The 27,605-nt window shown below is 39.6% G+C and overlaps 1 protein-coding gene across 3 annotated transcripts in view; it reads right to left on the reverse strand.

The window, feature by feature from the left end:
• gabra3 (gamma-aminobutyric acid type A receptor subunit alpha3) overlaps nucleotides 1-27,605 on the reverse strand; it is an 85,412-nt gene that overhangs the window by 33,229 nt on the left and 24,578 nt on the right. For all 3 annotated transcript variants that reach the window (XM_051401944.1, XM_051401946.1, XM_051401945.1), the window contains exons 2-4: nucleotides 26,195-26,301; nucleotides 6,507-6,628; nucleotides 2,769-2,836 (exon numbers count right to left, since the gene is read on the reverse strand). In XM_051401944.1, the coding sequence (XP_051257904.1) occupies nucleotides 2,769-2,836; nucleotides 6,507-6,628; nucleotides 26,195-26,280 (276 nt within the window). In that variant the 5' untranslated portion in view covers nucleotides 26,281-26,301. The remainder of the gene's footprint in view (nucleotides 1-2,768; nucleotides 2,837-6,506; nucleotides 6,629-26,194; nucleotides 26,302-27,605) is intronic.

Here is a 27,605-nt window from a genome sequence, read left to right on the forward strand (position 1 = left end):
AAATCAATATGTTGATGCTATGTTTGTGTGTGTGTGTGTGTGTGTGTGTGTGTGTGTGTGTGTGTGTGTGTGGACTATTTTGCCTTTGTCAGGAGGCAGAAAACACCTGCTGTGACCTCACTAACTTTTGCTCTGGTCAGATCACAGTACCACAAGTGGGTTGCTGTGTCCTATGCAGCCATCACGCGTGCCACTGACTGTACTCGGTGCCGTTTGCCGTTGATTCATGATGGTGCCAAGTGAAGCATGTGAGGAGAAAAAAAGATCGGGGCTTGAATTGAGCCCTTAGAGACCCTAAAGGTGATATCTGCTGAAAAAGATAAAGCACCGTCTATTGTAATATAGTAAGAGAGGTAACATTCTCTCACAATGCAAGTTCAACATACCTTGGTCAGCATACTGTACCTTCAAAATGGTCTCATAAGGGCAACTTTGGAATATGGGGATATTTGTACAAGGGATAGAAATGAAATCTAATTTAATCTATGAAATAACATCAAACAGCTGCTTTTTGTAACTCCAAATAGCACTGATCTGTACAATCATGGACAGATCATGACACAACCTAGAGGGGCTTGCACGCCCCTTCATGAAGGTGGAGGTCCAACCCAGAATATGTGTTTTTGAGTTGTAGAAACCACAAACAGCCAAGCTACTGATGAATTCAAGTACTATAAAGATAAACAAACTACATTAATGACTAAATATGAAATAAGTATTTGTCCCTTGTTGTAATGTACAGTCCAGACATATACAGTAAATCAACGAAGAAGTATAAGCACCGGTCGGCCACGTTACCCAGAGCTGGGCTTGTTTTACTTGACATAAGGCTCTTGAAGTTTGGTAGAGTAGTCGAGGCCATTTGATCTGCATGTAATCAGTCAGTTATGTTTTTATTGTGTCGTGCACATACAAGTGCCCAGTCCACATGGACTTAAAGACACCAGAGACATCACTGAGGGGGTGACACATTTGTTGGACAATTACCAACAAGACCGTTATTATCTGTCCCAAGTTCGACAAGTACAGTTTGCGTCAAATAGGGCGGTTATTGATTATTTTAGTTATCGAGTATTCCATCTTGATTCATTTCAACGACTAATCAGATAAAAAATACTTTTGCACACCCATAGCCTAACAGCACCTGTGTGTAACCGACTGAACCTTCCTCTTTAAGAAAGCTGGAGTCTAATGGCTTTGTAGTGAAAGTTTTTCCTGGTGTGTGAGGGGTAGTTCTGTTACTTCGGTCAGCTATACAATGCGTAGATAAGCTCATGTTGCAGTATAATAGTTACCGAAAGGCTGTGTTGTGTTTGTCCCCGTATATCGTCACTACAGTGTCTGTACCCTTCGCAGCAGAGTTGTCAGACTGTGAACAGCTAAGTGAGCTAATAGCTGAAACCAACGAAAAACAATGCTTTGCATCTGCTAAGTACCTTTTCACAGTAAAACACTGACGTTGTGCTATTGTGCAAGGCCAGTTCTATTTTACAACTGTACAGAGTTTTCTTTATTGTTTCAGCTTGAAATGATCCCAAACTTCGGATGCTTTTGTTTTTTTCTGGCCTGTTTCTTCTCTTTGTCCCTGACTATTTTCTCTCTCCAAAGCGCATTGTGTGACTAATAATCTGTGCAAAACACTATTTGTGCTCTGTATGGCTGTATATAGTTATATGGATTAAACAAAGCTTTGATGCAAATAATGAGATCTTTAGTAATCAAGTTACTTGAGGAATTGGTTCAGCCCGAGCCTCAAGTAAGGTAATCCATCAAAGGAACTCATCAGAAATGAATCACCTACATCACATAACAAAGCCTTTTATCTTCAGGGAGACCATCAGATCTGCCTCTTGCTATAGCAGCTCGTAATGCACCTGAACATGTCTGTAGAGAGAAGCACTTTACTTTCATTAATAGTGTAACAGACTTTTGCCTTCTACCCAGCCACTGTGGTTTTAAGACCACGAGGGCCTCGGCGACTCATGTAAAGTTTGAGTCGGACAGCCTGAACATAAACTACGCCAGAGAAGTTTATGTGTAGAGACTTGTTACACTATGAAGCAGCCCTCTAGTGAGACCAAAAAACTCAAGTTCTCCAAAACCCACTAATCGAGCTACGTCATACAGGCTGTCGAGCCCGCTCAGTGCTGAGCCGGAGAAACAACCCAGTGCTCAAGGCGGTCAATTAGAGCTGCATGATCAAATATGTCAAATGCTGCATAAGGTCCCAAGATAAAGCATGAACCATCTCCAGCATCTGCTGTTTAAAGGAGGTCATCCAAGGCCCGCAATGGAATTTCTCCAGAGTAGTTTAAAAAGAGAGAACTTTGAAATGGTTTCGGAGATTTTGGTTCATGATATAAATGTCATCTTTTCCTGCTGGTAAAGACTGCACTATAGTAGATTTTCTCCTAAAGTTATTTAACTCTTCTAGCTGAATAGTGGAGTTAACAATGTTAAACCTAATGGCTCAAACCTTTGTGACAAATACCAATATATCTATTGAAAATACCGTAAATTTGACTATTATGAACAAGCTGAATTCTTATACAATATATATACTTATTCAGACTCTAAATTACACATTCAAGATTATAATTTATGCAATGTTGAATTCTACTATTCTGCAAAAGGAGGTTCACATGTTGCAAAAGCACTTTTGTCAAAGTAAAGCAATTCCAAGTAAAGTGACTACAGATAACCTGCTTATATCTGATGACTCATAGTGATGGTTTAAAGTGAGGAGGAAGAAGAGAAGAAACACTTACCATGTCTGTATCTGATACTGGCCCAAAACTCGTCACATAGATGTTTGTCCTCACTTCTGTCACACTCTCTGAGGAAAGAGACAACAAGAACCGGAAAACATTACAGTGCAGTCTGTACACAAAAAGCTTTGCTGCAGCTCTGTCTTTGTTAAGTCGATTGTTTGTGTACATGACGGTAAGGTCTGTCTGTTGACATTTAACTAAGCCGCTTCACACAAAAATTCAACTGTAATCAAAGGTTAGAGGAACACTTCAAACTGAGGGAAAACTGATTTATGCACGCTCTGTGAAGAATTTGTGCCCCTGTGGACAGCTTAATACCTGGATTCCTACTGTCTTTGTGAATCATTTTGTCAAAATCATGTAAACTTTGTTGTGCTACAGATTGCAGGTTTAAGAATACAATGCTGGACCAATCATGTTAGACAGTTTCTAAAATGTAGACTCAAGCACTGCAAGACAGCATTGTTTATAGCACTCCTAACTATTCTGCTCAGGAGGGGTTTTTCTCAACCTCAATTTAAGGGCAAAAATGTTGCTGTGAGCAACTTCACAGACGGTTTGAAAGCCTTTAGTTCAGTAAAACTACCATTTGTTTGGCTCAAGCTAGTTTTGTCCACTACAGCATAAAATCTGCTTTGGGCCAGGCCCAAGTCTGTATATTTGGAGAGAAGACATCCCTTTTGACCCAAAATAATTTTAGTTAGCCTGCCCCAAAAACATTTAACAGTCCCTAAGGGACTACTGGCTCAGGAATAAAATGCAGCAGCTCAGCATTAACGATGCGGGTCTGTTTGTATTTCTAATTCAAATAATGGGCACACTTTGCTGCTATTACACAATTTTATGCGCACATTATAAGCACATTAGACATGATGTATGGATCTGGCATGACTCTTCCAAGGCTTTTCTATGGCCAATGTGGTTCTTAATTATAATTACATGTATCATTGCATGTTATGTTACATTGCAAACTCCATTATTGCTTCTGTTCTGTCACAATGATTTATAAATTATTCTTGATACTGTAACAGCGATCAGATTGATCATTATAGTAAATTAGTCAGGACTTTTAATTGTGATATTAATTATGAGCCGTGAAGTAATTGTTTCCAAAAACCTCAGAAATGATCTGAATAAAGCCTTACGTAGGACATGATATTAAAGTCGTGACAGATCAAAATTTGCCCTCTACAGTGTGGGCTGAATCAGCTCCTCTGGGCCAAATGTGTAAAGCAGGCTTTGGGGCCATTGGTGAGACAAATAGCTGCTCCCAGTGGTGCAACAACTAGAGAGTGATGAGGCTTTTCTCAAAAAGTGAATAGATCCTCGGCCGTAACTGTGTCCCAGATCTAAGCGACCACCCACAGGTGAAGTCTCCAATACTTTGGCAAAGGGCCCCCTTGAGAGAGGAGATCCACTTCCACATTAATCATGCCTGTGACACAAATAGCTCTCACAAATACGTGATTATCACAACACCAAGTCAGCAGTTTGCATAGCAGGCATAGGCGTGGGAACAGAATGAGTTGCCCCGTTTCTGTTTACCACAATGCACCAGAGCACAGGGCAAAGCTAATAGATACCACTGAAAATGAAATGTAATGTTCTCCAGTTTCTATCCAGTCTGTTTGTCTGAGAAGGTCCCAAATGACTGTTTCTCATTAGGACTGTGTGCGGTGGGGCATGACAGTGACCAACGGTAAGGCGGGGAATTGATTAGATTTTATTGATATCAGTACCATTATCGATTTTATTATTTATACACTTATTGGTCAGATTCTTTCCCTATTCCTGATTCTCCTATTGACTCCTGATTAGTTTTCTGTGTCTTTTTGGCCTCAATGCAACTTTCTTATTATTTCCAAGTCTGAACACAGTGTAGAAAAAGAGTAGACCTTTAATAATTTGAGTTTCTATGTGAAATGAGGCGCTCAACTGGAACTGGTTCTTAGTTTCCATTTCTGAACAGGATGAAGATTAACAGTCTTGCATGTGTACATGTAGAAGCCAATGGTGTTCTATTGTGTCTGTTTGGAGGGAGATGGTTTGACTGTTGAGGTCCAAGATCTAAACCATTAGCAGGGGTCTTTCGGTACTCTTGGATAAATGAAGTTTAAGAATCAACATTTTGTATTTTCACAATATATTTTGACAAATAGAATCATAGATGTATCATAGATGGACACAACAGTCTCTCGGTTTATTAAACTCTGCATTGTAGATCACCTGGAAAGTATGATCAGTAAGAGAGATACAGTGTTCTGCAATACTCTGGCATCTTACATACACAAGACAACACTCATATTCTATAAAATATAGACAAACAATTATCATTTATCATAATCTATGTTGAAATAAAAAATAGGACCAACTTGCTGTCTAATGAATGAAACAAACGTTTCAAATTTGGAGAAATTAAATAGGTCTGTAATACTAGTTTTAATAAAATTTTAATGAAATATGTCATATAGTGCTATATGTAACTACATAAATTCAAGTTAACACACTAAAAAAGGCATATCTACCCATAGTTTTAAATCTAAATCTTTTCAACCGATGAGACTCAATTGTTTTAGTTATAATTGTACCAGTGCTCATATCTCAGTGGGAATTTCCACTCCTGTATCTGCTTGCTCTTGTTTTTTTCCACTGGCCGGTTTTGCCTGTATATTGCCTGTATGTCTCATGGGCCTGGTAAAAGCCTGCTATGTTTCACTGCACCTCAGAGGTCCACACATTCAGTCACTGCACTCCAAAAGGAAGCCATCATGACTCTAAGTCCCTGAGTGGTGCAGGCCTCAACGCCATTTCCTTGCCCTTGGAAATGTGAACCTCCGCACAGAGGCTGAATATGACATTAACGTCTTGTGCCTGCTTCTTCTCTCTGGTTGCTGCCATGGAGTCCAGGTCATCCAGCCTGGTGGGCTTGCAGCCTGGTAGCCACGCTCGTGGCTTCAAGCAGCAAGCAGTAGAGCAGAAATGACCATTCCAGCTGGCTGGCTGAGAAATGGCAAAGGCTGCTTGAGCATGTGGGCTTGCTGTTATGCAGTTTGTTGTCCTTGGGGGGCGAATATTTGGATGAAATGGCATCAATTAGAGGGATTTCTACTGACATATGTGCTTATTTGCTATTTGGGCATGATTGAGCAGACTTCCACCCAAGGGAAACCAGATTTTCTGCCCAAAGTGACCTGACTTCAGTGTGATTCTGGAGTTGGTGTGCCATCTTTATGAGGTACCATGTGTCCATGTCCACAAGCAGTAGATGGGTTTACAGAGAGCCAGAGAGTGACTTTATAGATCCATGAGCCCCCAAACTACCACTGGAAATAAATAATTCAACCATAGCAGAATCAATATCGTGTTTGATAATTATTACAGTAAATAAAAATATAATATCCCAATTTTTACCTCTACCAATTCATCTTAACAATTAACTGCTAGTGTCAGTTGTTCTTTATTTATTAAAACACTAAACAACTTAAGTCAGCTGGAGAATAGTGATTTGCTTTGTCAATAAAAGCCCCTGAAAGATGTACATTAACCATTTAATATTCTGTGTTTATACTGTTTACAGCAGAATGTAGTATAAATATGCATGAAGACTTGGAGCAACTGATGCACATTTTCACATATGGTCCATATTTCAAGAGCTAAAACAGTGACACAGTGAGCCGTCTGAAAACATTTTCTCTGTAGGTGTCTGTGATTTATCTACCATGTAGTGTTGCTTACCTCCCAGCCCAGGACGTAGCCTGTTGTCATATCCATCCAAAAGCCTGTCTAGGATTCGAGTGAAAATGGTGATATTGTCTTTACTATCATCAGGTAGCGGCTCTCTGTGTCCAACTACTGCCCTGCAGGAAGAAACAGAGAAAGGGAGATGGAGTCAAAAGATGGAAAACAATGTAGTTGAGCTATAATAATATTGTTCCACTAAAGCACTGGAGACTGGCAAGTCACTCTATAATTAATATAATAATGATTTATTAATTGAGACGTTATGGATACAAACTTTCAGTGTAAGTGAATGATCTGAGAATTAATTATTTTTCACCATAATCAATTAATTGTTAATTAATTAATTTCGTTTTGAAATCTTACCACATTTTCTTTCAATATTTTCCACACAGTGAAAATCTCATGTCAATGATCAGCCTTGGGCTTGAATCAATATTTGAATAATAATGTCTGCTTGTGTTTGTTTTATTTGTCTTACAGGGTGTAACGTGCATATTTACTAAAAACAGTGAATTTATGTTAATGATTTCTTTCCCAAGACGGAAATACTCTGCAGCGTTTTGTTGGAGAATTCATCATATGCTATCAGCCACTGGTTATTAATTTACATGGCCCACAATCCCCTGCAGAACAATATTGTGGTGAGATGAAAGGGCCACTATACTGTAGGTGGAACACTGATGAGTTAATGAGTACTGTCTTTAATTAAACTTAAATTCCCTGAGGAGATGACCTATAATATCCAAGTAATCCCCATCAACAACCAGTCCATGTCCTGATGCACTATCAGACGCAGCATTGTGCTACTCGGTAAGGACGGAGCTTTAAGGTGTTTAGTGTTTGAAGAGTAACCAGAATTTTCCCTGAATGTTGCTTTAAGGGAAGCCTGAACTCTCAACAGCAAGTCTTTGCTAGCCCTCTTAGAATGGCTTTCTGTGGCTTAATCTGTTCTACAATAACTCAACGTAAGAGTCCATCTGAGCTACACCACCATTCATTAAAACACTAACTGGGTGAAGGTCACTACTTCAGATATATGCAATTGTAATTACTCTCAGTTTGGGGTGTTTGGGAGTTCAAAATGACATTTTTGCATGCTCTCAACACGAAACACGTCATTTTGAGGCATTTATGCAAATTACTTCAACCTAGCTAAGTGGCTATTACGTGGGCCTTTTGTGGGCAATAAATAAATATCAATTAAGCATCACAGCTTTCTCATGGTTCAGCGGTATAGGGTATAATAAACCGGGACATCAAGATTTATGAAGCCCAAATCAAGAATAAAAAAGGTTGTTTTTTTTTTTTTCATAGAGAGAACTACTAGCAGTATTATATAGCGTCATCAGCCATTCAGTGTATTTACATTCAGTAATTACTGCTCTTTGGAATGTAAAGAAAATGATGATGTTATCCAACGTAATTTTATCTTGAATGTCCTCAGGTTTTATGCTTCACTCTCTTTACACCGTGTCAGACCTGTATGAATCTCTATTTCTGCTGCTGTTTCACATTAAAATAATTTAACTGGCTTTTATTGTGAAGCAGCCACAGGAAACACAGGAAAGATTATTATTCAAAAATGACTCTACTAAACGAGACACGTCATTTTTGGAATTTTTGACCTCTGACAGTGGATCTGCTCCTGGAATGTTTGCTGCAGTATTAAAACAAGTTCTTTGTCCCCATGGTAACCATTGGTGTTGCCAAATCAACCAGCACTAAAATCTTAAGAATTACAACTTTAAGAAGAAAATACTAATGATCATACCGATGATGTCAGATATCTGCACTCCGCTGAGACTGAGCCTTTTAACACTAAGCTCACAATTTGCACCTCATTGAGTGGGGCACGGTTTGATATATTCTGGTTGACATAACCAATTGTATAATTAAATTGTGCCAAAAATATTTTAAAATATGACAGAGTAACGGTAAACTCATAAATATTTGGAAATATGAATTGTAAATAAAAATTTCTGGCTTTTCATTCATGCAGCTTATCAAAAAATGGCAGGCGTGCGGGTTTGAGGCAGCTCAGACACACCGAAAACCACCAAATACAAAACGCTTTAGAAATGGCTGGGACGAGTTTAACTGCAATAGGTAGTATCTTACTTAACATGAATCATATATCAAACAAAGAGCCTCTGTGGCTTCTCCGACGGTACCAGTGGAAACTCAAAAATTAATGAGAAACCTTTAGTCCCCGAGAAACCATTCTAACAATGTCTGCTCCACACTAAAATATCCACTTCAGAAAAACAAAGTGCTTGTGTGGTGTGCAGCATCTGTGCGCTTTACTGAAGCACAGACACTTTCTCTGACACACATATGCACACACGCACACACACACACACACACACACACACACACACACACACACACACACACACACACACACACACACACCTTCCAGTATTAGCCAGCTGTTTATATTCCCTGATGAGGACAAAGAAATGGGACATTCCCTCTGAATTTGACATCATTTTTATTAAAACACACAAGTTTTATAATCGTGCCAGTCGCTTGTTTGACTTTCTCGGTCCCCTTCGTTATTCACACTGTCTCAATACGCGGATATAAATATCTAATAAGAAAAGAACATACATTCATTATATTCCTGAACTATTCACAACTAAAGGAAAATAGAACAAACTCTGCGTCAACAATTGACACTGAATTGAATGTTTTTGAACATGTTTTTGAATTTTGCCTGAAGGAGAACAAGTTGCATAAGGAGAAGATAAAGGTACTGTAGGTGTAAACATTGAAGATGTAAAGACCAGCACCTACAATGTTTCACAAAGCCCACCACTATTGCTCTGTATATTTACTCTCATTTCAGTGCGATGCAACTTCGACACATCCTGCATTTATTAAATATTTATATTGGTCATGGGTTTAGCATATAAATAATGTTCATTGTTGTGCCATGCTGTCGGATTGCATTATTCTCTGCGGTAGTTGTGAAGTTGAAGTTTGATGGTTAAAAGTGAATTGTGAGTATTTGATCATGCAATGTGTGATATTCAACACTGCTGTGTGAGGCAAGCCTGGAAAACTGTATTGGTAAAAGGCCACAAAAACACAAAAAATGGGAAGAAATGATCCACTCCAAAACTGCACATATGGTTGTAAAAGCGTATAGCTATAGGAAGGTTTCATTGCACCAGTTACAGTCGGACAACTAACACCTTTATGATTACGATTCTGTTTTTACAGCAAACATTTAAGCGTAGTTGTAGCTCATAACATTAATAATACAATGGCTGCATTCCATTCAGATGTGCCAGTTCCAGGGTCCTGATATTGTTCATGCTGCCTCATTGTTACTGAATGGCTTACTGAGACACTTCATATCAATAATGTAAGTGTCTGCAGTCTACTAGTGCATGGAATTTGGCTGTACCCAACTTCAACCTGAGCAGAGGTTTAATTGGTCAGTGAAAAGCCTTTAAGTTATTAGTGGATAACAATCACAATGTTCTTTCTACTGAGGGGCTTACGCATGTACACTTACTGCAAATCTGTACAGTTAAGACGTGGGTGTCAAGATGGTGGCTACTAGTAGCAGTTTTAAAGTCTGCCTGATTACATACTGATTTGAAATGAAACTGAATTAGCTGCTCCGTTTCATATTTATTTGACTTGTGAAGTCAATAGGAAGTCCAGCCAGTATATGTTGCTCGGCCACATCATCTGACAGACCTTTAAAGGGTCTGTCGGACTAATCTGTAAATTAATCTGTCAGTCACACTGACTAAATCATGCCTGCACAATCGACTACCAAAATATATAAAAATATCAGTAGCTTAATAATTAATTAAACATTTCTTTGCTAAACAACTGTATCACACCTTCTGCCTAAGTGGATGCTGAGTGGCAACTGGAAGGAAACAAACTTGCACAGACTTCTCCACACCTTTTATCCTTTGCTTTATTCACAGCACAAGCAGACTGCCGCAGAGACTGACCAAAGTCTGACATTTCACAGTACCAAAATTGACAACTCATGCTTCACTATTTGTGACAAGAAAATTGCTGCCACATCCAACAACACCTCAGACTTAATGGAGCAGTGAATAGTGCACAACGTTAAGCTCAGGCAGGTTGGACTGGAGGACAAACAAAAATGGATTTTTGTTGTTGGCATAGGTCTCTCTATTTAAACTTTTAACTCTAAAGGAGAACTCTTATATCGATACATCAAATGGTACATCCTCTGCAGTCTGACATCACATATTTTGAGTAATTATTATTGCATAAAAAGTTTTAACTTGGGATTTAAAAGTACCATTTTGTTAGGAGTATCACAGTAATGGTAGCAGTATAAAGCAGAAGCACATTAAACACAGCTGTCAGGTCAAGGATATTTTACATCCTGGAGCATATGGACAATTGAATAACTTCATACTGTGTGTGCAAACAGACTTTTAACTTTACTGGAAATGTATTCCCTCAGAAGTAGAGACATTCTGGATTGAAATGTTACCCTGCAAAAATGAAGTTTCTTAATTGGCCATCTTCTGTAGAAGTCATCTATTTAATTATTACTTAGTCCCATTGCACCGGATTTGCAACGTTCTTCTGCTGAAATAAAGGGGACTCTTTCAAAGATGAGAGACAGAAGATATTTTAGAGATTGTAATATAATAAAGTCATGTGCAAATGTACCATTTATTTATTAGTGCATACAAATTTACAGGGTCCAAAAACCACTGCAGGTACACACAAAAGCCTTTGATGAATACCTCCATGTTCGTGGATGTTGCAGATCATAAAAGTACCAGTTTCTACTGTGGAGGTAGTGCAGTGTCCTGTGTGGGGGGTGACTGGCAAAGTGAGACAGCCTTTTTAGGCTGGTGGGAACGAATGTGTGTGGGCCGAGCAGTCTGAGTTAGTGGAACGGGCATTTACTGAGTGAGCGGACTGGATATGATCCAAGGTTAGTGCACTGAACCAGTCTGACAGGTGAAGGATTGCAGACTTGGTCGGGGAAAAGATGTAGTGGTGGTTTCTGAGGGCACAAGGGTGCCTGCTGCCAGCCAGGAGGTGTGTGGAGGAGGAGTGAGTGGGGAAGCTGGAGGGAAGTAAACTGTAATGAGAGCTGTTCGGGTGGCAGTGTGAGATGAAGGCGCTTCATGAGCAGACAGAGTGATGGCAAATAGACTCGAGTGAGGAGGAGTAATTTTACAGTTCAAGTGTGTGTTCTATTCAGTGACTGATTTGACTTGTTTCCTGAGGTCAGTTATTTTATCCTACATCCTGCTGGATGTTGAGTATTTGAAGCAGTTTGAAACAATTTGATTAAATCCTCTCTGTACCCACAGCAGGGCACACATTTCATTATGAGCTAAAGTAAAGAGCTCTGAGGGGGCACCAAGAGAAGCCAGCAGAAAGGTCGACCAATTAAGACCTGAGTGAAAAACCTTGGTTAAGATGGTAAATGTACTCCTACTCTGTCACCTGCACAGTGTAGCGACAGCCGACTTAAAAGCTCCCTAATGGACTTAGGCGGTTTTATTCGATAGAATGGAAATAAAGGTCTGAGTGTTGTAAAATGTGCAATGTCTTGGATTTCCACCAGAAGGCGGAAAAATGTTGTCCGGAAAAAAACAAGTTGAACCTGGCTCAACTTTTGCTACAACACGACATCCAACCATCCAGCGCTTTGTTGGCCAACACATTCCTGGTGGATACATCTGTAAGATAAACACTGTATTTCTACTGTTTATAATGATCACTTGAGTCTGTGTCAGTTGGGTCAGAGAACTACAAGTTTAAAAATGAAAAAATATTGAAACAAGTGGGCTTACCAGACCTCTGTAACCCACTATACATCTCTGCTTGAGGCTAGCAGCTCAAGGCTATATTAGCACTACTAGCACAACACATCTAAATCTCTCACCCAACTGAAAGCGGTTTAGTTGCATTGTGGGTGATGTAGGCGCCACTTTTTTTACAAGGAAGAAGAATACATGAAATAAAAAAAGATTTATTTTTCTGCTGCACTGATTTTGATACTCTTTTCACTATTGTTTAATCTGACAATGTTATTGGAGTGCCATGATAAATCAATGGAGTACTTTTTAAATGTAGCTTGGGAAGGAGAACATTGTTCTCTCTTTCTTACCTATCTCTTATCAAACTGTCTCTCTGATTCACTCCCTTTCCAACAAACACTTGGCTGCTGCTGCTGTTGCCACGCATCTTGAATTCAAAGTGGGCACTTCAGGAAATGCCCTGGCATCCTCACCCAAATACCTCATGTCTGTCCCTCGTGCGCCACCCCTTCTGGAGGGATGTGTGAGCTGCGGATGACCGATAAGAATCCTGATGTTCATCCAGCACCAAAGTGCCCAGACGACGCACTCGCTGAACTGTCTTGTTGCCGAGCACCGGGGGCCACCAAAATCAAATGGAGGGGATTAGCGAGGCTGCTCGGAGCTTGTGGAGAAGATATATTGGAACCCGATGACTTTTCTTGACAGTGGTTATGGGGGCACTGGTTTATTTATTAAATGTATGTATGTGGCAACAAATATTTAATTCCATTGTCCTGTCATCGAAATCCCACAATGTGTGTGTGTGTGTGTGTGTGTGTGTGTGTGTGTGGGGGGGGGTCTAATTAGCACATTCCTGATTAATAAATAGTAAATTCCAAGCTTGAATTCATGCATGAGTTAACCTTTACAACATAACTAATCTTCCTCACCAGATCCTCCCACTCACATTCTCTCCAAGTCTACCAACAATATATTGATAATGTTATGCAGCAGCGCATTATGCAGCATATTGTCTCTTACCAACGGATGCCTCGTATCAATCAAAGCTTTTACAATATGAATGATTTTTCTTTGTTTGCTTCTTTCTTCTGTCTTCCACTTGCCTGTTTTGAGCAGATAATATGTACAGGAGAAAAAGTGAAGCGGGAATGTAATAGCTGCTAACATACAACAAGCTTTGCCTGACTCCAGGGACAACTGTCTGCCATATCTACAGACGTTCATCATGACAAGTTTCCTCATGTTACTTCTTTCATCCACTTTGGTTCATGTTCATGAGAAGAGCTACACTAAGAACTTGTCTGTGGTGACTGCACTTAAAATTTTAACATTTAGATTAACAGACTGGTTTTAACATACAGTATTTGGCATGCTAGTGTTGGTCCGTCCACCACTAAAATACAACTATTGGATGCACTACCTTGAAGTTCTGTACATACTTTCACGGTGCCCAGAAGAGAAATCCTAATGATTTTGGTGATCCCAGGACTTTTCCTCTACTGCCACTATGCGCCTGCCTTTTTGGTTTAGACTGAAATGTATCGGCAACTTTTGGGTGGATTTCCATGAATACAATGGCCATAGACTCTTAGTCTTGTTAAATTTCAAATATCCAAGCTTTTTCCACAATATCCACTGCAGAGCTGTAAAGCTGTAGTTGTACAAAGTCCACCCATCCATCCATCTTTCCTCAGTAACTTCCTCCTCTCTTCCCTGTGGGATCCCCAGGAACTCCCCTGCCAGCTGGGCTGGAGTCCCTCCAGCAGGTTCTGGGTCGGCCCCCAGGCCTTTTCCCAGTTGGCCATTCCTGGCACACCTCTTAAAGCAGGCACCTGGGGGACATTTTTAGCAAATACTGAAACCACATCCACGAACACACTTTGTACAGTAATGTGTGTTTGGAGTAGATGCCAACTTAGGTTTTGTGTCCACTGGGAACATTTCTTCAGAGTGCGGATTGCTTTTACCCATTGTATTGACTTGAGAGAACAAACTATTACACATTTCAGAAGGTGCCAAGAGATTCGCATTGGCTTTCTTGCTCAGAGCCCAGGACTACTAAAACTATTTCAGCTTGGGAAAAGGTTTTCAATAATGGTTCAGCAATAATGACAGCCATGGCCAGCACTTCGTCCTCAGCATCTGTTTAACACTTGCAGTGAAAGCAAGAGGTGGAGGCCAATTTGGGGCCTTTTCGGCCCATTGATCACCATTAGAATCCAAAAGTTGCAGACTGTGTTTTAACAAGCAAAATGTGTTCAGACAGTGGAACAAGAGGAAGAAAATAAAATCAAATGGAAAATGTTAATTTCCAGCTGGTACTACCAACAAATCACCCAACACTTCTGTTCTATACCCTGTTCTTGATGATGTCGAGAAAAAAATGCTGTCTGTGACTGTTTGTGGAAGTTGGCTCAATAATTTTGAGTAGCACAGTCTCAGCTCTGCACTGTGGTTACAGTGTGTGTGTGTGTGTGTGTGTGTGTGTGTGTATGTATACTTATTTGTCATCCACTGAGAAATCACACATATTTACAAGTATTCTATTATTACGCAGATAAATCTACTCAAAAGTTGGTTGTTTTTAAATGTACAGTATCATTTGGTGCATGTTCTTGTCTTTAGTTAAACAGTGGTCCATCCTTTCTAGCACTGTGCTCCTTTTTCCACTCAGTGGACTCAAACATTCATGCTCCTCCCACACACAGTCTCAATTCCCCAGTCCATAGCTGTAAAAGCCTCTGCCTTACTTGATCTTGGATTTTAACAGTTTTTGCCTCTGTTGTTGTCCTTGATCTTTAACTAGCTTTAATTCACTGCCATGACAACCAAGGTCAGAGACCGGGCACAGAAACGTCTTCACGGTGTCTGTTCAGGCTGCAAAACGAAAGCTCAACAGTCATCTGAAAGGTTTAGGGTGCACACAAATAGAAAAACTGGAGATATTTTACTTCAAAAATAATGAAAGCTAGGTCGGCTAAGTTCAGTATTCCCATTATAACATTGTAAACAGTTTTTGAAAGTGCAGTCCAGGCTCAATGTGGAGATCCACAGCAAGGTGCTACTTCTTACTTTTAAATTAAATGTTAAATGAATTAATTGCAGCATTTATTTGTAAATACAGCGCCACAAATCAAATATGCCGGACCTTTTACTACAGCAGCAGGAAATTACCTAACATAAAGATATGATCTGAAACACGAGATATCAACATTTGTGACACCAACCTACGTTCCTAGGCGTTTTTAGAAGATAGCCGGGGCCCTATGTGTCACATGCAGCACTGATATAGGGATTGGAAAAGCACAATCGCCTGCATCAACAGCAATAAAGAGATCATTTATAACTGCAAGCATGCTCCATAGCACTCCATACTATGCAGTGCTGAAAAGCCTGACTCTTTAAAAGAAGTGGTTATTTTTCATGGAGGAGGACAGGACCAGTAGACGAGTTCATATGGTAAATAATTTCCTATAAAGCCCCAGGAAAGCTAGATTAAAAACAACTCAAGAGCTGATGATGTTGAGGCTGACATTTCCCCCTTTTTTTTAATTCAAAATCTCATTACAATTTCCAAGGAATACAGTGTTATTACAGCTACAGGAGAGGGGACAAACAGAATCCAATACATCAAATAGGACCGGGCTGAGTTTATTGCAAAAGGCCTACACATAAATCCTGGCTACACAGGCTATACCACACTCCATGTAATTCCCAACTGGGGACTGTGCGTATATTTCTTTTTATATTACCTAAATTGCTTTGATTTAGTGATCGTGAAGGCACAGGTAAAGGACACATACAACTGTGTGTCGCAGGTTTTACAGCTAACATATGCATCCCCATCTGGCTGGGCCGGGGCATGTCATAGTGTTTGCCTCTGTGAAACAAGAGGCTGAAAATATTGGAGCTCCTCTTTCTGATTACTCGCATCCTTGACAGCAGTGTTATTCTTTCATTGTTTTCCATCTCAGTAACACATGTTCTCTTTCCTCATCTCTGATCGCTATGCTTCTTTCAACTTGATTTCTCTCTCTATTTCTTATGTTGCTGACACCGACAGAAAATGACTATATTTCTAAACCATTAGGAGATCTAAATGTTACTCACTCTATTGAACTAGTGCATATTACTCACAGGTGTTGTGTGGTGTATTACATACATCTATGGTGTGCTTCTCGATGTATAAATGCATCCTTTCACAGTAAACATTTACTAGTTTACATTAAATTTTAAATCCTTCATTGTGACGTGTTTCCAGAATAGCTGCAGTGAAAGCTTATCTGTGGCAGCCTGTGTCAGTCACATTCAACATGCCGACCACACTGCGACATTAAGGACATTCAGATGACCTTCCATTCACATAGCCACATTACTACAGGACTCAGACCAAGTCAGGGAATAGATTTAGCATCATGAAGTCTTAGTTTAATATGAGAAAAGTGGTCTGTGTGCTAAAAATCTGCAAATTTGAGATGAGGTTGATATTTGGTGGGAGAACAGGATGTGAATGTACAGTATATAGATGTTATGGCTGCAGCATTGTCAACTTCATCTTTTGATCTATAAAATGTCAGAAAATACTAAAGTTGGAACTATAGAATATTTGGCATTTTTGCTTGAAAAACCAAATTAATCAAAATAGTTGCCAGTTAATTTTCTGCTGATTGACAAATCGATTGAGCTCTAGTAGAAATGGCTGAATGCTAGACGTAATAGTAGGTTCGTTCTTTAAAAGAATCATTTTATGGACAGTTAAAAGACAAAAGGATCAAAATCAATGCAGCAGAACCAGAGATAGTCTTTTTTATTCCACACATTCTTCTTTCTTGTCAAAACTTGGCACCCTACATTAACCACAGTGCCATCCACTGCCCACTGTCCAGTCAGAGGTTCGGGTGCATTGTGTTAATGTAGCCTCAAGCTTCTAGCCTCAGATGAGGAGCAGGCTACACAGGTCTGGTAAGCTGACTTCTTTCTAACTCGAACCTTTTAAGTTATTATCATTTTCAGACTTGGAGACTTGAACCCCAACTGACCCTGATTGAAATGACATCACTTATCATAGTTCACGCAGGTCTCTCCAGAGCCAGTAAGGAAGGTAGGGGCCTAGAGGCTTGTAACCCAAGAAAACTGCTGTGTTAACTATTTCAGAGAGACACCTAAGCGGTATTCACACATGCACTGCTACCCTGAACCTTTCCAGACATTTCCCGGATGAGCTGTATGTGTGAATGTAATTTTTCAAATCAGTTGGACCGGACATTAAACAGATTTTAACCTGCCAGCTGCCCAGTTCGAAGTCCTTGTAATGTCCGTTTGAGGCCATGTGGGAAGAACAGGTAATTGTCAGGAAAGATTAACAGCGAGCATGTGGGCGTGTTGATGACGTTTGTGATGTTTCACCGAATGTAGCTGCTTCATACTCTCTTCTGTTGCATATATATTGCCTTCAGCTCTTTGGGCATATCAATCGCAATATTGACCAAATACATGTAGCATTGATATCAATGTGAAAACGGTTATCATTACGGATCAGTCTGCCCCCTCTTTCTGCATGCTCTACCCATGTGTCACCATATGATAATTCGGTGGCACACATCACACCTCCACTTGTGACACCTCAGAAGAAGGTGCTTGAGCTACAGGTACAACAAAAACTGTGAAGGAAGCGCTATCACAGTGCGATGTAACAGCTGCACTGCTGGTACCCATTAGTCAGTAACAGGTAGTAGGCCTAAAGAACAATAGCTTTCGCTGTACTGCTTGAAGAGTTAAGCATATATGAACACACTTGGCCTAAGTCAAAGTACACCAAATGAAAAAAATGCTGAGGCCATAATGTAGATATTAAACTGTTTATCTTGCCAATTTATACAGTTGTTAAGTAATTTTAAAAGCAATCCATAAAAGACAAATATTCACCCATAGCTAATTACTGGACTGCTGCCAACTGTAGAACCAAAATGACTCAAGCTCCCAGATTTTATGTCTGCTGCATCATCTTTTGTCCTTGGTCGATGGGTTTAAGTGCCAAGAATGTCCCAAAACCAGTGTAATGAATCTTTTCCTACTAGTGTTCTGCCATTATGATAACATGACATTATTAAATGTTACAGTCACTGATTTAACAGGCTGGGCATTGAAACCATCCAGAGTTTATGTTTGGAAGATTGTACATTCATAAAAGTTAATTCATAAAATTAAACGTTATTTGGATAAACATAATATGAATGATTGAAACATTCTTTTTGTCTTTGTCTTTTAGGACATTGTGCAGTATGTTTTCATGCAGTCTGTGAGGGGGATAACAAATAAATACCTTGTGATTTCTCTTTTTCCTCTGAGACTATCCTGGCATACTGAAGAATGGATTAGTAATAAAAAAAGAGGAGTAATGCCAGATACATTGTATTTTGCCTTGAATGCTTTACTTTTACGCTTAAGGAGCATTGTGTAAAATTTGTTGTTTCAGATTGCAACTACCTCACTTCACCCTCCGGTTCCAAGCACTCTTCCTCCTGCCTCCTCGAATAAAGTCTCCAGTTAGTTAAAATATTTGGCTGAAAGTTGCCAGTTAACAGGATCACTCGCAAGCCACGGGATCCTCCCATGTATTTTGATCGCGGTTTTTGAAAGGTGTTGAAGGTGTTGGACGTGGTGGCCATGGAGTCTTTTATTTTTAACGCTACAATAGTATAGGTAATGCTAGATGTAACAATGTAAGGTTTTGTGCAGCTTCTTATGTTATTTTCAGAATGGAAGAATTGGGGGAAAGTGATGCCTTTTCTCTGCTCGCTGTGCCTTCATATTGATTACCATCTCTCAAAATTCAGGGGAAGACTGCAATAATAAATAAACCACAATTTAGTGATTTTATCCAACATACTCCTGTCGGCTTGTTTCGTCTAGTATAAGATTTAAGGATGAAGTGGTCTTTTGTGCAGTTTCTATATGCCTATTGTATTTAACCTGCTCATACAATGTGGGGGTAAATAATACATTTTTAAGTTAAACAAATCTTTAAATTGATGCATCTAATCATTCAAATTGACAACATTTTCTTCTGGAACCCCCTTTTACCCTTAACCTGTTTGCATCCCTGACGAATATTCCCAGTTTATTCCTAACAAAGTCTTGAATAAAAAAATGCTTTATCACAAGGCTGCCTCATTAAGCTTACTTTGTGTTAGCCTTGTGCCAGACTTTGCTCCGCTTTTCTCTCTTTAACCGCCGCTGTGCAGTATTTACAGTAACACAAATTAACAAAGGTACTTATTAGTCAGCTATTACCAGTTTAACATCATTGATACTGTAAGGTTTAATCTGTGAACAGTTGCACAGCTATGATCTATTAAACAATCAAAATATTAAAGGGATACACTAGCTGATAAACATTTGCAGATAAAATGATAATCAGCTTAACTACAAGCAATTCATTTAAGTGCACAGCTACTGTGGTTATCTTGATTCTGCGGTTTAGTTTCCTAGAGAGAAATGTCTATCCTGACTCTGCCCAACATATGATTTCTAAAAGCTCAAGCTGGAGAATCATAACCATCCAGGAATTATTAAATAGTCTGTTCCCCGAAAAGCTATTTGATAAACTGCCAAAGAAGTCGGACACATTTTTGAGTTGTTAAATATTCAGTAGAGCTGGTTTGTGTGATATTGTATTCTTTATTACTGCACAGTTTCTGTGTTTTTATTTAATGATTTCACTTTTGGCCACCGTTGCTTTTCAGTCTATGACTTCTAGCAAGTTCTGAGCAAAAAAAACAAGTTCATGCAGTCAGCATTAGAAGGAACTGCTCGCCTGCTTTGAGTTTTCAGCAATAGGAAAGGTGTGTAAGATATGCAATTAGTTATGATTTAAATAAAACTAATCACAATTGAGTGTTAATTTGCCAACAGCAACACAGAAGTGTATATATATTTCACTATAAAACAACCTTTTAAAAACGAATGCCCCCATAAATCAGATGGAAAAGTATATTTATTTTCCTTGTTTGATTGTACACCTACACTTTCCATGGAAAGCCATTACAAACCCTTTGTTCTCTCCACTTTGAGTCAGTCTCGGCAACATTTTCAAAGGCACAGCTAGGTGTATGGATTTTCATCTGTATTGAATGGACTGTTTATCCATATCACAGATTCAACTTCAGAAGGAGTCGGGGGTGGATGTTGCTGTTGGCGATATAGGGATGAACTGAAATCACAGTTTCATAGACAGTGCTTCATGGAAAGTGAGTCAGAGCGATTTCCTCGAGAAAAACAACCCCCTGTCCCAAAACAACAACACAAAAACATCAAAACAACATACAAAAAATACTGCTTGAGCTATGTCAGAACAATAAAAACACAATTGAATTGAACATTTTTATGGATTGATAATATCTGGATGCTCCATTGTGAGAGGCCTCAGACATTAGTTCAGCATTTTGTGTATTTCCAGGACTGAGTGGTCTGCGTTCAGTGTGCAGCTGTGCAGACACCTTCTGGGAAATCCATTCCAGCCTCAGTTTGATTCATGCCTGCTGGGGTTGTCCGTTAATTGGTCACTTTGAAGATCATTGGCCAGATGCTCACTGTATCAATAGAAAATGGACTGAAACTCAAAAGTAATTAGGACACGGATCAATGACATTTTTACTGAATTTTGGATGTCAGGACACGACGCTACTGTTGCTACAAGCATAGCTTTGTCTGCACTTTCTCTAGGCAGTCAAGCTCTTCTATCAGTCACTATGTGAATACAATATTGACAGGAAGTCAAGGTAATTAGAAAACAGATCAATAAAACCTAACAATACTGGGAAGGGATTAAACTTGAAGAAATAAATCTGTTTTCATTAATTCCTTTATTAATGAATCTAGGTTATACTTTCAAGGTTTTAGACATCATTCCCATCAGCTGAGATAATTTTATTCACAAGCTTAATAGCTGAGATTGATGGGGCTTGCAGACACTACACCCCAGCAAACACGAACTATCAGACGGGTTAAACAAATCCAATCTTACCCTTTTATATAAACCACTTATTAATAAATGAAAACCAAGGTCAAGGTTGAATTAATTACGCTGACCATCCATTTTAAAGAGCAACTTGCAGGTTAATTTCTTTTACTGAAAAAATGAATACAGGAGTTTGTTTTACAACAGCCATTCTCAACCAGTGCACCGCAGTCCAATTATTATAAATCAAGGCAAAGTCAGATCAGTCCTATAATTCATATTTATATTATCCTCAGCCAAAGAGATACTGCTAAGGTAGATTTTGATGAAATCTCTTTTCCCTGTTTACTTATGCTTATTTTGCTCGGGTGAAAAAATGATGGTCTCTGTGTATTTTGATGTAGAGCCAGTTGATCATTAAAACATCTTCTATCAATAAAATATCGAGGATTGTACTGCTTTATACTCTCTGAGGGCTTTATAGTTTTAATGGGTCAACTGGTATTTTGTTCTTTTGACCATATACATTTGTTACATGCACATACTAAGTTGGGTTAAATTTCTTATGTTTTGTATTGAATGTGCCTTACTGTCTTGACTGCAATTCATAAATATAAGAACACATTCATTGTTTGCATTTATATAGGACATGTTTGTTATCAGTCTTGCTGCTGAAGCATGCACGGCTAACCGATATTAATACCCTCTTCTTCTGGACACACAACACATGCTTCCTAATGTGCTTACCCAGAATGCCTTAGGCCCAGCAAACAACCTGTCTGTAAGCTGTATAGCTATGCTGCCTGTGGATAGGGACACAATATCCACAGTTACTCATTTCTGTCATTATTTTGTCATAAATATAAGCAAGTAGGATATAAATATAAGTCAGTGGTGTGTCATTTGCACAAAATTTACAACCTCAAGTGTGAAAACCAGCATTGAGTTCCATTCATTTCTTATTGTTAAACTTTACCGCTCTACCTATCTACCTACCTTATGTTATGTCAGTACCGGTTCTCTTACAAGTTGCTGTAGTGTGTATATTTGTATACGTATACATTTTTGAAAAAAATCTAGTTTCTACATAATTTCTCTACACAATGACTCATTGGGGTCTGCAGCCTGTAAGTTGCTCTTTAGGCATCCATTAGATATTACAGAGCTAGTTTCTGGTACCACTGTGACCTACTGTATTTCACTAATTGTTTGAGCATGCAATTCTCCAATGCTATTTATCAATATAACAGATACATGGCCTGTCTTGTTGTTCTGTGCCCATGGACTCAATTGGAAAGATGATTTGAGTCCACTGTGGCCCGCACCAGTAAAAGGATACAACACCGGACGGGCCAACTAATAAAATAAAATCCTCTTGAAAAAAAAAAAGATTTTTTATTAAATGAAAAAATGGCTGCATAAAATTGTTGTTGTTGTCAGTAAACTAAAGCGGGAAGCATACATTTACTGACAATTTTGGATCTAACATTACTTGCACCCAGTGGACCTTTGACTTTCTTTTCTTTTGAAACTGTGTGTCTGGTCATTCAATCAGCAAAGTGGCTCAGCCATGAATACATTACCTTTGTCCAGACCTGTGACACATTAACCTTGACAACACTACCGAAACAGAATGTTATCTGTTGACCAGGTCACATCTGAAAGTGATGCCCTTCTCTGCCATGCTGTGAATAATTCATGCGAGGCGGGGTGAGGAAAGCGAGCAGAGGCTGGGCAACTTCAGTGCCAATCCATAGGCAAAGTGTACATATAGCACTCTCATCCTTACAGCTATTGATTATGTGCCACGTTAGCCGGCAGCTTGGCAATAGATTACAAACAAAATAGACAACAAGACGGCCTGAGTGTCCACACTTGTTAACTGTAGAAGGGGGGGTGTTGGAAGCGAGGCGAGCTGATGGAATGAAAGACCTTCGCAGTAAGGAAATAAACACAGCCTTCTCATTCATATGTAATACCTGGATTTCTGGGAATAATAGCTTAATCAGCCCCGTCTTTCAGTGTGCGGGAAATGAGGAAATTTGGTGATGTGCAGAATGACAGACCCTTATATAGAGGATTTGTCTGTTACACCTTAATCCATTAGGAAAGTCTTCTGCCTCAACTGTAGTAAAGCCGATTTGGAGCCTGCCGATAGCATCAGTGGCCATCAGGGGAGGTGGCAGCTCTCAGAGAGGAACAGCTCTGCTGATACGCAAATATTCTGCTAGCATGTGCCCCACTGATGTTCTGAGGATTATTTCTAAACTCTAGAAACTTGAAATTTGATGGACAATTAATATATACTTTAACTTAAAGATGCAAATTTCAAGAGAAATTCCATTTTCAGGTTTGGATTTCTTCAGAGGCAACATGTCTTCCCTCAAATGGACTAAGGTAAAGCCTCATTGAGTACAAGTTCAACTGAATAAAATGTGTTAAGTAAAGACTGCTGTGCGAGGACTTTGCATATGTGCACTACATCATGTCTCAAGTAATTGCAGAAAGATTAACATTTGTGAAAATCCTTGTCACGTGCTGTGTTAGGTCCATGCATAATGAATTTGCGATGACTGCTTAGGCCCTGCTAGAACGGGTGTGATGACAGTTTTCTGTCCCTGAATATGTCAACACTTCAGACATTTCCATCATTAACCTCCTGTGCTCATAACATTTAATGATTTTCCATATTTTTATTTATTAACATCTTGAATACTAATGCCAATGATTCTATCTATAACCTTGTTTTTATGGCCTCACACTGTATAATCAGTGAAATCAAGGTCAGGCTTCCAGACCAGTACTTATCCAATTTTATACTAATTAATTAACTATGAGTATATTCATTATCGATTCACGTTTTGTTCTAGTTATCAAGGTGAAAGTCAAGGTTTTGACAGGGGTTTGTCCCTTATGACTAGGGTCATTTGAAACATGATTGAAATTGAAATATAGCCAAGTGCAATATCCAAAGAGCAGAAGCTGTACTTTTTTGATAAAAAGGTAAAATGTGTGACGAACCGCATTATAATGAAGAACAATAAATAAAATAAATAAACAATGTTCTCCAGATGTAAGAAAACATGTTTTAGAACCCAACAAATGTTACATTATCATTATTTAAATAGTTTCTTCAGTGAAACAAAAAATTTGGATGCAAGAATGATCCCTCCTATTAACTGTGAATCATATTGCAACCATGATATCTGTCAAAATAATCCCAATATAACTTTCTTTAGATTTTGCAGCCCTTCTTATGACTAGAAACTAAATTTAGGGTGAATTGTAAGATTGAGTCTACTACAACTTGAGCCATGTATTTTTAATCCCATATTTGTTTACATTTTGGCAATTTGGCCATTAAAAGTATGCTAAATCAGCTATTAGCTGTTCCTGTACAGAATAAATGTCACTGGATAACTAGAAAACTTAATGATGCTCAGGCATGTTCTGGAGTTATGAGGACCATATTTTTTTCTATGACTGCTAAGCAGATTTAGCAGAGATAATGATATCCTCGGTGTGTGTATGACACACTGAATTTAAAAATATGTATGTCATGTCTGTGTGTTTAGATTTGACTGGGTTATGAGTCCAAGAGGGAGGACTAATTTTGACGCAAATTGACAGCTCTACGTCTCCCCCTCCACTCTGTCCACTCCACTAAATATCACTAAAATATCACTGTATACTGTAGCATTGAGAGTTCCCTTCATTGAGGTCTAGCCCAAACCATAAAAAACTGCCCCAGGACCAGGGGTACACAAGATTACTGTATGTCTACTGGGTTTACAGCAGCAGGTTTGTTCCAGGTGAACCACATACATTTTGTCCTTGAGTGGAAAAGGCCAAAACACATATTGTTGTAAAAGATCTCTTGCCAGGTTTGGCTGCCACCTTCTCCTGGCCGCACATTTGTATTTAATATATGTAATTACAAGCGCTGTGTGCTCCTAATAAGCAAGGAGAGCCAAGTGGCACAATGACAAAGCAAACTGGGCTAATCCCTGTCACACTGTTCTGATTTCTTTCCCCAGCCTGCTTTCTTCCAGGTTCGGTGAGCCTTTCCTAGCGTGCAAAATCTTAAAGTGATTTACACTCTGCTGCGTCTCCCTGCCATAACATCCTACCTTATCAACAATGCTAACATGGCAACCTGCGCAATCTTTTCGTTTGAAATTACAAGGAGTGTGATTAGAATGACTCCTAGACATCCTGGAGCCTCTCTCTCTCTTTTTTTTTTTTTTTGCTGACTCTTAGCACTCAAACTGGAAAATGTGCCCAGGATGCAGGAGTGAAAATGCTGTGAATGGACAATCATAGCTGTGGTGCTGCTGCACAATGCAAATTAATTCACCAGTCAGTGAAATTCAGACCAGTGCAGAGGAGATGCTACATTTGTGATGAGAGGATAAGCTCACTTCATGTTTTGCTCTTCTAATTTAGGACAAGGTGGCACTGGGTCTATTTTTAATCCTCGTCCAAAAATGTTAAAGTCACAGTTGAGTCCTTGAGTGCAAAAAGTATCTACGGGCGCAGGAGAACAAATGGAAAACATACTCTGTCCTTGATCATTCAATGCTTAAAGTTTTCCCTGGCAGTTATTTGTTCAACACCATTATAGAGGTCTGGTTATTTCATTTACCAAACTGACAGTCACAGCTGAGACCATCTCACTGTGTAATAACAAAAACACATTTCCTGCTTTTTCTCTGCTTACAATATAGATGAACCTCTGCTTCTAATGGTGTTGGTTTGATTACAATGTCTACTGCAGCAGTGAGCCTGATTAATACAGGTATTATACAAAACACATCACCAGGACAACAGGAGAAACGGAGTCGGGGGTGAAACGGGTCGAGAGGCAGGAAGACGGTAAATAGCAAACAGAGGAAGAGGGAGGCTGAGGGGTGAAATAAGGTGTGTTGTTGTACCTGGCTGCAGGGAGGAGGTTGAGGAGCAGGAGGAAGATCCACAAGCCCAGGTCCAGTGATTTAGCCTTCCAAAGTGCAGCAGCCATGTCAGATTAAACAATAGACTCCTGAAACGACAGAGGATGGAGAAGGAGATTATGTCACGGTGAAGCTGCAGTAGTAACAGACTGGCACACAGCTCAAAATGACTTGAGAGAATGTAGAAATGTTTATAGCCTAACAGGTAAATGCAGAAGTGACGTCAAATGATCAACAAATAATCATCCATTTAAGCCCCAATTATACAACCGCGTCCCGCTCAACCCGCCAACTCCTGACTGGTTTATATTTTTAAATGATTGATGATACTCTGACATTTATATACCTAGCAGCATGTAGCTAACAGCATCATATTGTGAGACCGTTTTATTAAGTGACATAAATCAAAATGTGATTGAAAAGTTTATGAGAAGGGGGGGGCTGTGTTACTAATATGATCTCTACTCAGCACCGTCGTGCCTTTTTCTTCCAATAAAGAAAGTTGCAGGGAGACATAGAGCCGATCCATAGCTCTGACCCCAGTACGGGCAGCCCCCTACTCAATGCATAGACCACGTCAAGAAAATCCACATCTCTTTCTGGTGACGGTGCGGGTTGCTTCACCCAAACAGAGGACAGAGAGAGAGAGGAGCGTGCACGTGTCCCCATGGAGTGCCAGTGTAATGGCTCACGCACAGGACAACTGTCACGGATGGCGGAGAGAGAGAGGTCGACCCAGAGTAATCATGAGGATAAAGCGCTGAGGTCATTCGAAGGCAGCTGTAGTACAGAATTGCCCCTGACATTATGCATGAATGAAGAGATCAAAAATTTCCCCCCGCTTTCATGCTGCATTCTGTTAACAGGTCGACAGGCACTGCCATCAACAAACAGCGGGCCTCATGCAAGTATGCTAAATAATTAACCGTCAAGTCCCCCTGCATCGACTTATCAAAACATACTGGAGTGAGAGATACATGCTAAAATTCTTACATCGATCGTCAGCTGTATTTTGGCCCCTGCAATCCACAAATATAATTTTGAATTATGTGACTGCTGTTGGCTGGGTTGTATAGTTTTTGTGCCAAACGTGCCTGTCGCCACGAGTCGTATCACCCTCGTTTTTTGTTGACCGTTTAAAAAAGACCCGTGCCTTCAAGATGTTGCTGAGAGCTCTGATTCAAGGTCGTAATCTGTTGGATGAAGGCATGTATCACTCTCCGCATATCACCAAATCACCTTGTGCATAAAACAAGAGCCCACACAGCTGTTCTCCTCTCTCCTGCATATCAGTGAGCAGTAGACTTAAACCATTTTCAGACAATAATTAGCTTGGGTAATGGTATTTTCCGGTGCGCTGTTTGGCACACCTGTCTGGAAGTCCTCTCTCAGT

This window comes from Dicentrarchus labrax, unplaced genomic scaffold (genome assembly GCF_905237075.1).
Source record: "Dicentrarchus labrax unplaced genomic scaffold, dlabrax2021, whole genome shotgun sequence".
Classification (NCBI taxonomy): domain Eukaryota; kingdom Metazoa; phylum Chordata; class Actinopteri; family Moronidae; genus Dicentrarchus; species Dicentrarchus labrax.